This window comes from Phyllostomus hastatus, unplaced genomic scaffold (genome assembly GCF_019186645.2).
Source record: "Phyllostomus hastatus isolate PE091 unplaced genomic scaffold, TTU_PhHast_1.1 phas_contig_40, whole genome shotgun sequence".
Lineage (NCBI taxonomy): Eukaryota > Metazoa > Chordata > Mammalia > Chiroptera > Phyllostomidae > Phyllostomus > Phyllostomus hastatus.
The window spans coordinates 3,932,328-3,946,024 of record NW_025333872.1 but is presented as its reverse complement, the minus strand read 5'-3'; the positions used below and the strand labels follow the sequence as shown (position 1 = coordinate 3,946,024).

Sequence of the window (13,697 nt, the reverse complement as noted above, 5' to 3'; positions counted from 1 at the left end):
ATACAGATGAGACTCCAACCAACTGAGACACTTGATCAAGGGCAACCCGGACATAACTCTAATTTCCTATTGCAAATCTGTGTGCTTCATCAGATCCTAATCTCCAAGCGGCCAGAGACAGTTTTACTCAGCTCAGGATCCCAAACCAGCCCATTACTGTCACAGATTAAGTGCCATTTCTTCAATGAATGAATACTAAAAGACAGAATGGCCTCAGTGCTATAAAGAGGTGCTGGCACAGAGGAACAATGGATTAAGGAACGGGGAAAGGCATGGTGATTGTCACCCCATTAAGCACCCTCCAGGCCAACTCTGGGGCTAAACCCACGGCCTCAGACCAGTCTTCCACCACGCGCATGCGCAGCACTGTCCGCTCCACTGGCCTCAACCCACTCCTCAGTCCCTCCTTCGGGGCCGCCCCATCTATCAGCAACCAATTAGTGAGAGGAGGCGGTCCTGGTTGGCGCATTGCTCCTTGGGTAGAGTCCCTAGTTACTGTTGCTAAGGCTGCCGCTCGCCGAGGTGGTGGGAGTCTGAAGTTTTGGGAACGTGGGCCTGAGAGGTCAAGGGTCAGTACAAAGCCGGGGAGGAGATGGTGAAGCAGACGATTCAGATTTTCGCCAGGGTGAAGCCCACTGTCCGGAAGCAGCCACAAGGGGTACGGGTCGGAGCGGGGAGGGTGTAGGAGCGGCAGGGCCTCCCGGCTGGGGGAGGACGGCACGCGAGGGGCTGGACGCGGCTTAGGGGTTTGGGCTTCCGGCGCCTAAAGCCTCCCAGGATCCAGCACACTCTGTCGGAGGAGCCCCGACAGCTGCGCAGACACCAGCGTACTGGTGTGAGGACCCGGACAGACACTCGGGCACTTCCACTTAGCACAGCTCTGTGGGTGCAGACATACCCTGCACCTAGGCACACCTGTTCACGTAGGGGCAGATGCGCGTGCTCTCCCATGTCTGTACACTCACATAAGTTGTGCCTCAACTATGGGCCCCTATTGCCCCTTTCTGGGAAACGTTCACGCATCTCTGCACACACATACACTTAAACTTATGTTTCCCACACTGGGCAAAAAAGTGCAAGCAAGAGATGCACGTCCATATATATTTGAGATATTACGAATAATAGATTCAAATACAGATAAACAGCATATGCACTGTGGCTGTGCACATAGTGGGCCCTTAGAATGTGTTGACTGTATTTTCATTTTGCAACAGAAACATGAGCGTTGACATAATACTAATTGCGCATGTAACTAGATATTTAGGCATCCTAACACAAAGAATTTGCATGTATTCTTTATTTAGAAAACAGTAGCTGAGCGCACTTACTAGGTTCTTTCTCTAGTATGCTAAACTCAGAAGTGTACAAAGATAAAGACATTGCCCTTGCTCTGAGCAGAGATAACCTTGAATGCTTCTTAAATGTTTTAAAACATAGTTTTCAGCCTTTGGAAAGGGGTATAGTCAATCTTACCACTTATGTGGTTTGTCTACATCTTCCTGGTTCCCATGAGAACTCTGCAAGGTTAGTGTTATTTTCCTCATTTTATAGATGAGGAAACTGAGTCTCAGGGGGAGTAATGTGGCCAAGCCATCCATCTTGTGAGTGACAGAACCCTGATTATAATGTAGAATTTTTTTATTCCAAAGCCCTTAGATCTTCAGACAAAAAATTTTGCCTCCCAAAGTGAGGATTTAGGCAAGAGCAATCTGAGTCATATTAATCAGTGCCTGGAGTGGGTATATTACTAATATTTTATCTTTATCCCATATCTGTACTTCTATATTATATACATATATAAATGTAACATCATAGCATGTCATAGTTTAGCGTTTGCCTCATACAATTTATGTATTTAAAACAAGGAGAATATAGCATCTTTGTCATCACTCTTTTTTACTCATGGAATGCATTGGGAAGGTGCATGAGAAGACTCCAAAGAAAATATTGATTCTTTTTTAAAAAATAAAGCAGTGTAGAAAGGAGCCATGGGTATAATCCCAATTTCTCTCCTCTTACATTCCCTTAGAAGAAGGTTTTTAAAAGTGCATCATATGTAAAAAGTACATGTAATGTCTCCTCTCCTCCCCCTCAGATTCTTGGTAAAAATGCTAAATTTATTGACAGAGACTCAGCAGTCAGAAGCAGGTGCCTGGATATGGTAATGTGAGAGGACAAAGGCAGGACTGGGGGTGGGCTGATGGAGAGTCTGATTAAATATTGAACTCTTTTCTTAAAATGCATGTTTTTATATTTTAATATGCCTTCTTTTGCATTTCTTTGGAGGGATTCTGTGGAGTACATTGTTGGTGCTCTGGGAAGTATTTTTAGGTGTCATACTGTATCTTTATAATGTCACATTTCTTACTGAGATTCAACATTATCACACACACACACACACACACACACACACACACGAGAGCGCAGATGAACAAATTCCTGCTCTCCCTTAGAAATCCCACTTCCAGCACCCTATCTTTTTGCCCTCAAAGGATTGTCTGATTGTTTCTCAAGCTGGAAATGTAACTTGTAGCTTTAAGTGGTATGAAGTTTTCTTCTGTTTCTTCATTTTATGGCTCCACTACTTCATTAATCTAATTTCTTAAGGGACTATAAGTTAAATTATAGTAACATAGAGATGATAAATCAGAAAATATGTAAGATGAACCTTTGATAATGGCAGGGTTTTTCATTTGTACAGTGCTTTGTATATTTCAAAATATTTTCATATTCATCTTTTCATTAGATGTAGTTATCTTCTATCCTTTTATTTTTAAGTATTTTTATTGATTATGCTATTACAGTTTTCCCAATTTTCCCCCTTTATCGCCTCCCCCACCCTGCCCCCCCCAAGCCTTCCACATTCCCCCCACACTTAGCTCATATCCATGGGTTGTACATATAGGTTCTTTGAGTCCTGTGTTTCCTATACCATTTTTATCTCTCCCTGTCTATTTTATGCCTACTAATTATGCTTCTTCTTCCCTGTACCTTTTCCCCCCTGTTCCTCCCCCCCCCCCCACCCTGCCACTGAACTCCCTCTGTGTGATGTCCATTTCTCTGATTCTGTTCTGTTCTGGTTGTTTGCTTAGTTTTTGTTTTTGTTATTTTTCTTTTTTTTAGATTAATTTGTTGATAGTTGTGAGTTTGTTGTCATTTTACTGTTCATATTTTTTATCTTCTTTTTCTTAGATAAGTCCCTTTAATGTTTCATATAATAATGGCTTGGTGATGATGAACTCCTATAACTTAACCTTATCTGGGAAGCACGTTATCTGCCCTTCGGTTCTAAATGAAAGCTTTTCTGGATAGAGTAATCTTGGATGTAGGTCCTTGCCTTTCATGACTTCAAATACTTCTTTCCAGCCCCTTCTTGTCTGCAAAGGTCTCTTTTGAGAAATCAGCTGATATTCTAATGGGAACTACTTTTTAGGTAACTGTCTCCTTTTCTCTTGCTGCTTTTAGAATTTTCTCTTTGTGTTTAATCTTGGGTATAAGCCTTGATGATGTGCCTTGGTGTGTTCCTCTTTGGGTCCAACTTTTTGGGGACTCCCTGGGCTTCTTGGACTTCCTGGAAATCTGTTTCCTTCACCAGATCTGGGAAGTTTTCCTTAGTTATTTGCTCAAATAAGTTTTCAATTTGTTCTGTGAGCATTTCGATTACCAGGGCTTTAAATTCTCCATCAGATAGGTTGGTAATCTCCTCATCGCTTAGTTCTGAGGTTTTACTCTGTTCTTCATTTGGGCCATTATTTATTTATCTCTGAGCACCTCATAAATTGTAAGGGGAGGGGCCTTAGGTATTCACCAGGGCAAGACAACCCTCCTGTGGGGGAGGGGCCAGAGAAGGAACAATGCAGCTTGCTTGCTCCTCTCTAGTGCATTTTTCAACTCTTGTGTCAGACTGGGAGAAACTCCCACCGGGCAACCCCAGTCTTAGCCCACAGTCGGTTCTGAGTCTCAGTTTTCCCCTTTGGCCAACTCCTCCCTTGCAGCCTGCTGAGCTCAGCAGCTAGCCCCGCCCCTCAGCCCCCTCGCTTGGATATTCTGAGTCTGCCTGTGGGGTCTGCCTGACCAGTCTGGTTGATTTTTTCTTTAATTCCTTGGGTGTTGGAGTTCCATGCAGTTAGATTTTCTGGTGCTTTTGGTTATTTATTGATTTGAGATTGGTCATTACCCTTCTTTTGGTTGTTCCAGGAAGTGAAGGGTTTCTACCTATGCCTCCATCTTGGCCAGAACTTCCTTGAAAATGCCTTCAATTCTTAAAAAAACTACTGTATTTCAAATACTTTGTGACTAAGGTTACAAAGACAATCTATTAGAGTAAACAAGTTTTCTGGTTATAAGGGGCTTTTCCTAATGCCTCAAAGAATGGCTTACTGATAGTGGTGGATGTTGCTATTTCACTCTAGTAGATAGTCCTTTTCGTCTTCTGAGCACTGAGTGTTACGGGCTTTTACTGCTGTTTTTTATTGTTGTTTTCATTGTGTGGCAACCCTCCTGGTATTTCATGTCTAATACCCCCTGTTTTACTCACCTGTCTGGGCATTAACCCTTTGTTTTTCAATGTAGTGCCCTACAGGATACAATTTTTTAATGTCTCTTGAGAAAACCTAGCTAGAAAGCCTTGGACCTGATGCCATTACTTTCTACAAATAATTTTATTTCACACAGATTCTTTACATTTTAAATGAGAGTGTTCAGTAAAAGTCTGCTTAGGAAAATTATTCAAATTTTCTGGAGATTTGAGTAGGCTATCACTTGTTTAAGAATATGACCCCCTCCCCCCACCCCCAGTGAAACATCTAATGGGTCTTAAACAGTAGGTATTGTCTGTTAGAAATAATTTTATTTCCTGGTGAAAGACAAGAAGTCTTTCTTAAAAACCTTTAAAACTAATGACTAACATTTTTTATGGTGCATTACAAAATGCTTCCATTTCCATGACATCATTTGATCCCCACAGCATTCTTGTGAGGGAGGCAATTCTGTTTTCCTCATTTTATGTATAAGGGACTAAGATTCTGAATGTGGTAGCTGGTCACACATCTGGTAAATTAAGATCATCATTGGACCCAGATCTTTGGACTCAAAATCTTATTCTTTTCTTTATTCCACATGACCTCTTTATAGGCTTGACTCTTGGTTTTTCTGGCCAATAAATAAAGGAGTACATAACCAAGAAGACAGTCACAAAATATTACGGTTGTAAGGCAGTTGGTTAAGAGCCTTCATGTTCACATCAGCCTAGAGAGGTTAAGTGATTTTTCCCCAGGTCATTTGCTAATTAATGGCTGAGCTGGGATTAGAACCTTGAAGATGACAACAAAGACATGAAATACTTGTGTCTTTTGAAAGCACATATCTTTTGTCAACTGCCTGACTATGTCTCATGAAAACCTGGGCTTCTTTGGACATAATTTGAGTTAGAGCATACTCTTGAGTTCCTTCAGAAGTCTCAGATGTAGTCCTTTTATCTTCTTGTCTAGCATTTTGTAAATGCTCAGAAATGCTTGTTGTTTGTAGTAAAATGTTAATTTCTGTAATATAATTCCAAAGCATTATTTAGAAAATATATTGCTTTCAGGGTTATTAGTTTCTTAACAACAGAGATACTCAAATATTCAAATTGAATATTAAATGTTCGAAGACGATCTGATAGAGCAGGGGTGTCAAACTCATTTTAACCGGGGGCCACGTCAGCCTCGTGGTTGCCTTCAAAGGGCTGAATGTATTTTAGGACCATGTAAATGTAACTACTCCTTAACAGTAAAACGAGAGCTCAGTGCTGCTGCCAGGTAGAAACAAGGTGCCAGGCTGGATAAAACAAGGTGGAGGGCCAGATTCGGCCTGTGGGCCTTGTGTTGGCCACCTGTGTGACAGAGCATTCATTTAGTTTTTTTTTTTACCTCTTTTTCAGTTCCATGTATTTGTTTGAGTCTGCACACAGTTCAAAGAGGAAAATTACCCAAATTATACTATATTTTGACTTTTTATCTTTAAAGTTTACTTTTTTATAAAATTACAATGCACATCATAATAACATGGTCATACTTCAAGCCATAAATTTAGCATTGTATACTCATTTGTTGTTTTCATATTTGCAGATTTATTCCATAGATGAAAGTGAAAAATTAGTACCAAGCTTGGAAATTATCGTACCTCGTGATTTGGCAGATGGGTTTGTGAATAATAAGCGAGAAAGCTACAAATTTAAGTAAGTTTATCTTCCTCCTTCTTTATTTCTGTTTTACTGTGGAACTAACTCCTACTGCACTCATATATACTGTGAAGTCCTTAGCTCCATTTTTGGGGAATAATGTAGCACAGCTCTCCATTTCATCTGGTAGGTAGAGAATTCAAGTTCCCTTTTCACTGCTGTGCCCAAAGTTGCAAAGAGGGTATACTTCTCTATCCACTATGATATACCAAGATCCCGGCCTTTCCTTTTTTTTTTAAATTGCTGTTCAAGTACAGTTGTCTCCATTTGTCACCCCACCACAGCCCCCTGCCCCATCCATCCCTGCCTCCCATCCTCACACCTACCCCCTTTGGCTTTGTCCATGTTGCTTTATACATGTTGCTTGATGGACCTTCCCCTATTTTCCCCTATTATCCTTCTCCCTCCTCCTCTCTGGTAACTGTCAGTCTGTTCTTTATTTCAATGTCTCTGGTTATATTTTGCTTGCTTGTTTGTTTTGTTGATTTGATTCCCCTTATACATCAGTGTTATTCTTTTCCTAATCGGCCCACTACAGTTTAGCAAGTTCAATGTGTGACCAAATTTTATTAAAAATAAGAACTTAAGGCACAATCTGTATCCTGTATAGGTGAGCCTTCTTTATAACATAAATAGTGTAGAGACCTCAATGCACATATGAATACTCTATAACTTTACTCTCCAATGTAGCAACCACCAGTCACATGTAGCTCTTAAGCACTTGAAATGTAGCTAGTCCAAATTGAGATGTTCTGTAAGTATAAAATATATCAAGGATTTATGAAAGCTTAGTATGAAAAAAATGTAAAATATCTCAAGAATATTTTCATATTCTACATTAAAATGATAAAATTTTTAATATATTATGTTGATACAATTAATTTCGCCTGTTTCTTTTTACTTTTTTAAAAATGTGGCTACTAGGAAGTTTTATTTAAATAACATATACACTCATGTTTCTGGATCACATTACATTTCCTTTGGACAGTGCTGACCTGTGTGGTTCAGGAGCACAGCGCCCAGTGGCCACCCCGGACTCTCGTCAGGCCTGCAGACCAGACACTCTGCCAGCAGCCAGGCCTTGACTTGTGCGATGATGGCTATTTCATTCAGTCTTTATTCTCCAGTTTCAGATTATGTGATTGCCTTTAATCCTTACTTTTGATTTTTGGAGAAGTTTGAGCCCAAGTTAAATCCATATTTGATCTGCGGCTCATACTTACGTGGTGACTTCTGGGTTCTGCTGAAGGAATCCCAACTGCTTTCTTGCATTTCTCTCTAGGCTGTGTGACGTAGTTCTTATTTTGAGACTATTTCTGCCCTTACCCTTTGGATAAAACTGCCTTGGATATTTATTTTTTATGATTTTCTCTCTCTCTCTCACTCTCTCATATTTATTTGTTCTTATTTGATTGTCTCATAAAATTCTCTTTGGTCTTCAGAACTCTACCCTTTGTCTCTCCTGCACGTGTCTCTCCTCCCACCTCACCCCATCTTCTCGTGTCCCTTTTTACACCAAGTACAAGCCGGATTGGAGCACTTGCTCACACAGTGAGGTGGTCCTCACCTTGTCTTTTTGGCTCCCCATTGCCTTTTGTTTTGTCTTTTAAGGAGCAGCCTTATAATAAATGACTTAGCTTTTCTGAAGGGGGCATTCTCCCACTGATGTAAGTGTACTACAGGCCTTAGTAGCTGTATGACTTCATGACGGCTGGCCTGGAACATTCTCTGTAAGCCACATTTTGCTAAAACGTTTTCTTCAGCACGATTCTGTTTGATTATTAAGAAAAAAATGACCTTGTCTGTGTGTATGGACCCTTTCCAAAGTATTCTGTATGTCACATAGATACAGAGTGCATTTAAATATAAGTTTATTGGGAAAGTGCTGTTTGCTTATTTCTAAATTTCTTAATCATTCTTTCTAATCTCTGAATTAGAAACATTGGTTTGGTATTTTAAATAAGGAAATTAATAAAATATTTAACATACATATGTTCAGAGGTTAATATTTAAGCATTTTAAGGCTGTTTTCTCACCAGAAAATTTGTGTAATCAATATTTATTGACCATTCACCATGTGCCATTTTAATGGCTAGGAATACAGCAGGGGTGAAGCAAAGCCCTGCTCTTACAGTGCTTACATTTAGTGGGAGGAGATGCACAAGCAGATCAATAAGTAACATGTGTGTCAGAAAGTGTTAAGTGCCGTGGAGCAGAATAAGGCAGGGAAGGGGACCAAGGTGTGCTGGGTGAGGGGCAGCAAAGGGGAGGGAAGCTGCAGTATTTCACAGGGCAGGCAGGGAAGGTGTACAAGAGAGTGACATCTGAACAAAACTTGAAGGAAGTAAGGAAGCCAGACAAATATCTGAGGGATGCGAATTCCAGGCTGAGAATATAGCAAGAGCTAAGTGCCCGAGATGGGACAATGCCTGGCTTGTTTGGAGATAAGAGATCTGTGTGGCTTGAGGTGAGTAAGCAAGGGGGAGAGGGAAAGAAGAAGGTTAAAGGGGCAGCAGAGTGGCCGGATCATATGGAGCTTTTTCCCAAAGTGCTCTGGAAGGCAATAAAGGATTTTTATCAGAAGAATGAAATAATCTCACTTATGTTTGAGCAGGATCACTCTTGCTAACATGTAGCAAATAGACTGTAAGGGAGTGAAAAAGATCAGGCAAGATATTCTGATGGCTTGGGTTGGGGTAGTAGCGAGTGGAAATGTTGAGAAATAGTTGGATTCTGCATGTATTTTAAAGGTCAGAGATGACAGAGTTTGCTGATGGGTTGGATATAGTGTGTAATGGAAGGAGAGGAGTCAAGGATGCCCTAAGGGCTTTGGACTGAACTTTTAGAAGGATGGAGTTGTCATTTACTGGGATGAGAAAGACCGGGTTGAACAGTTTTGGGGTGGGAAGAGATCAGCCTATGTCGGATTTGAAATGGAGTTTAGAAAAAGCTTACGCAACCTCCAAATAAATGAAAGGACCTCCTAGGAAACAGGAAACCTAAGTCATGTCTCAAGGTGCATTATTGGTTTGCTCCAGGGCCACAAGTAAATTGCTTTATCTTCCTGGAATAAAACAACTTTTTCCTCTGTAAAAGATTAGACCCAACTTGTGAAACCCTATGATTTTATATTTCTCTTCAAAGATGTTCAGAAAATAGCTGACCATAATGCCTTTCCAGATTACTATGTAACTATTACTATATAAAATTAAATATTTGGGGATAATGATATTTGATATCTAATGCTATTGTATGGTTTATTGAAACCCTTGTCAACACTTTGGTTTACATGGTGATAGATTGATAGATGTAATTCTTATTGCTTAAGGAAGTGGGGCTGAGAATAGCTATTGATTCACTCAGCCATCATCAACCTGGTAAAGAATCAAAGCAGCCTTATCCTCATCCTCAACAGCACACTGGGTCTGTGTTCAGATATCACAGTAATCATGGCTCTGAGGAGCACTTGAGCAGCCATGTTCTCTGTGTTATGTCCATGTTCATGTCTGAAGCCCCAGTGCACTTACAGGGTTTGGGGAATGTTTGGGTGAATGTTGTGAATGTTGTTGTCAAAGATACAGTCTTGGCTGCTAAACGACAAGGTAGCCAGAGTGACTTACAATCTCCCTTTATATACGGTTTCATTATTTGCTTCTTCAAAAGGGAGGTTGATAAGCCAAAGGGATCTTTTGAAGTTAACTTTGATTAAAGGCAATGAATGCTAATCTGTTGTATATTTCCAGCCCAGCTCCAGATATCCTTCCAAACATCTCAGTAGTGAAAACAGCCCTACATTTCATGTAGTCTCTACATTAATCAGAGATGGACCCAATTCACTTGTGTTAGGCAGGCCCATGAACTGAAAGTTCCCAAGTAACTCTGAAAGCTGCTCGTGTTCGTTTTAAATGTTTTGCTTTAAAGCATTCCCCTCCCTCTCCCAGTTTTTATTTTGAAGACTGTTCAGTATGCCATACATGTGGAAAAATAATGCAATCAACTCTCCTATACTCTATGTGAGAGATTCACCAATATTTAACATTTCACCCTAGATACTACATTCTCTCTCTCTCTCCCCTCCACCATTATGTTTTTTGAAGGAAATGCTTACGAGTAGCAACTTACCACATTGTAAAAGAATAGGCCGTGTGTCCCCAAGCATTCCACTGTGCTTATGATCCTGCGCTAAGCTAGTCAGAGTACCACTGCACGGAAGTATGAACTTGACACCATCCCACCTCCCCAGGCCCCTAGCCTTGCCAATCTGATAAAGAGTTCTCTTTGCAGGACAGATCTATCTTAATTCACTTTTTGACTTTTGACTCATGATCAACAAAGCGAAATACACTTCTCTGAAAATTAAGTATCTAATACTAGGATGTAGTACCTAATTAATGGAAAATAAACTTTAGTTCAGAATTTTAAAACCAAGTTCAATAATCATACATTTCATAGCTGCGTTCTTTTCTTACAGGTCAGACATCAGAAGTTCTTTGGCTGTTTACATCCTGTTCTTGGATTTCCATTTCATGCACTTATCTAGATTTGAATTTGATGCCAATTGCAGACACTGTCCCTCTTGAGAGCTAAAAAACACACAGTTTATTATTTGTTTCAAAGCTGCTGCAGTTTTTCAGAGGGATTTATTGTGCAGATCTTGTCAAAGCAATAGTGTTTGCCCACTATTTGTGTATAGGGGTACAAGAGCACAGTGTAGTTGGGACTATAGGACAAACATTGTGTTAGGTTAGGTAAGCCCAGTGATGTAAATATGGGGTGATTTACAAAGCTGTCAGAAAAAAATGTTAATCCAATAGTGTTTGAAGGCTCAGCTTTAAAATAATTACTGTTTCCACATTTGCAGTTTTCAAAGGATTTTTGATCAAGATGCAAACCAAGAGACCCTTTTTGAAAACATTGCCAAACCAGTTGCTGAGAGGTAGGATTTCCTATATTTTGTTTAGTGGGTTAGTGGTTTTTCTTCTTGTCTTCAGTTCTCAGATAATTATGGTGATGAGCATATCAATTATATACTCAGGATACAGGATGTGTAATGATGATCACAGTAATACCTTTTATTCATCTGGCTATTTGTTTTAGATTTAGATTCTGAGCCTTAAGACAAGCCAGTGTGATAGACAGAATAGCTATTGTTACTCCCGTTTTGAAAGATACATAAATCTGTTCAGCTTTGATGGCTAGTGCTGGCAGAATCCCAGGTGGTTTTCTGTCTGTTAAGCCCGTGGTCATTCCTCAGTACAGTATTTCAAACATAGGGTTGGATGGATGTACAACTAGGTATGGGTGGCACCTGGGAGGCCTAATGATCCAGCTCCATCTCAATGTAATAACTATATTTCAAATCTTAGCCCTTAGCTCCTCAGACCCTTTTGTTTCTGTGTATCCAGAAAGTTTTGGTCTGATGACTGTGAGAACTAAAGTCACATGATAATACTGAATAAAGCAGAACGCCATTTTATTCGTATGTATCAGCAGAGCCTCCTTGGGACTAGACTCAAGTCCTTCGATAAGTACAGTTTCCTTTCTCTTGTAGGGAATCTGCTACTTAATAAGATTGCTTTCCAATCCTGAAATCATTTGGGTGACTTCTGTGACCTAATAATCCCCAGATATAGTTATCTTGATGATTAAAATGAAAACTATACCTGCTAAATAAACTCACTTTTCAAGTCCATTAATCAGTAAACCCTTTCCCAGGAGCATTGTTGGAAGCACATCACCGCATTTTTGTCTCACAAATTCCTGTTTTATAAATCCTATTCATACCAAGCCCTTCTCTTTTGTTTCTGGCTTTATTATTGCGATATAATTGGCATATAACATTGTATAAGTTGAAGGTGTACAACATGTTGACTCGATATGTTTATAAATTGCAAAATGGTTATCACCATAATATTAGCTGCTACCTCCATCTCATCGTATCATTACCAGTTCTGTGGCAAGGACATTTAAGATCTGCTCTCTTGACAACATTCAAGTCTATGGTACAATAGTATTAGCTATAACCACCATGCTGTACATTAGATCCCCAAACTTTTTAATTAAGCCCTTCCCCTTTAATGTGTCTTTCTTCACAGTGGGTAAAATGCAACCGAGTAGGTGTCCGCTGTCTTACATATAGTTGTAATCCAGTAACATTGGATTGTGACTAAAGACATAGAATTCTATTCAGTATAGATTTCTAGGTCTTTAGATTAAATTCATATCTCCTAGACTGTCATGCATTTCTAAAAATCTCCTTTTCTAGGTAATCTTTTGGTTGATGCCATTTTTCAGATGATTGATCTCGTGTTTATTTTGAAACTTCCTAAAATCATCTGAGAGGGAATTTTGTTTCTGTTTCATGGATGTGTGGTCTTTCCTCCCATTGCTGACTGCCCATGCCGGCTTGAGCCCACTTCACCCTCCAGCTCTTGCTGTGCTCTCTGTCTGTAGTTCTTGTCCTTCAGGCATCAGCATAGCTGCTTCCTCAGCTCCTGGAGGTCTTTGCTCATATCACCTTCTCAGTATGACCTCCCTTTGTCACCCTATTGAAACTGCACCTCCTATCACCCTTCCCTATTTTTTTTCAGCACTTGTCCCTGTCTGACATACTGTAGAGTTTAATTACTTACTAGTTTTTTGTCTGTCATCCTTCCACTAGAACAAAAGCTTCATAAAGGCTGGGGGTTTGTTTTGTTCACTGACTCACAAAGACCCTCAACACAATGACGACAGGATTTTAGAAGTAGCAGATGAGAACATCTTGTTCCAGGCTGCCCCAGTTGGTCCCAGTGAATCATATCTTTCATCAGTAGGAAACATTCCTCTTTGTCCCTTTTGAAACTTTTCTCCTTGTATTTCATTTTTCCTGAAACTATTGTTGCTTATTTTTGTTTTCTATTAGCCTTTATGTGGTTTATCTTTTTTGATTTCTAAATTCAACTACCCTGGGACATTTTGTTTCTAAGTGTAGGTGTGATAAATAAAATATAGCTGGCTCTTGCCTTTTTAAACAAACTCAGGGTGCCTGCTCTTTAATTGGTTACTGCCCCTGTTATTCATATTTATTGTGATTACTGTAATGGTGTTTGCAGGTACTCCTTCTGCCTTAACCTGTGTTTCCATGTGCCATACCCTGTTTTTTCCCTTCTCGCTGTTTATTGGCTTGTGCTCTTTGTTGTCTGCTGGTGCTTTCCATCTTCTCCCAAGGTGGACACTGTACTTAAGTACATCTCTGTAGTATAAATTCAGATGGATAAACTTATTTGTGTTTTTCTCAATATCTAAATTTTCTCTCTGTCTGTTTCTCCTTGTCTCAGTGACCTAAGCACACTTTCACTTTGACCTTCCTACTCCCCTACCACTTCAGATGTTGAAAGCAACTGATAGTTTCATTCTGGACTGCTATCACTCATTTTTATTATCAGCATTTATTTAAATCTGTCTCTTTTCTCATCATTGTTTCTTATACTCATGC

At 39.9% G+C, this 13,697-nt stretch overlaps 1 protein-coding gene across 1 annotated transcript in view; it reads left to right on the top strand.

Moving 5' to 3' along the window:
• The first annotated feature begins 525 nt into the window (after positions 1-525).
• Positions 526-13,697, top strand: part of KIF6 (kinesin family member 6) — a 417,010-nt gene continuing 403,838 nt past the window's right edge. The window contains exons 1-3 of the mRNA XM_045842819.1: positions 526-658; positions 6,108-6,217; positions 11,082-11,156. Of these exons, the coding sequence (XP_045698775.1) occupies positions 593-658; positions 6,108-6,217; positions 11,082-11,156 (251 nt within the window). The 5' untranslated portion in view covers positions 526-592. The remainder of the gene's footprint in view (positions 659-6,107; positions 6,218-11,081; positions 11,157-13,697) is intronic.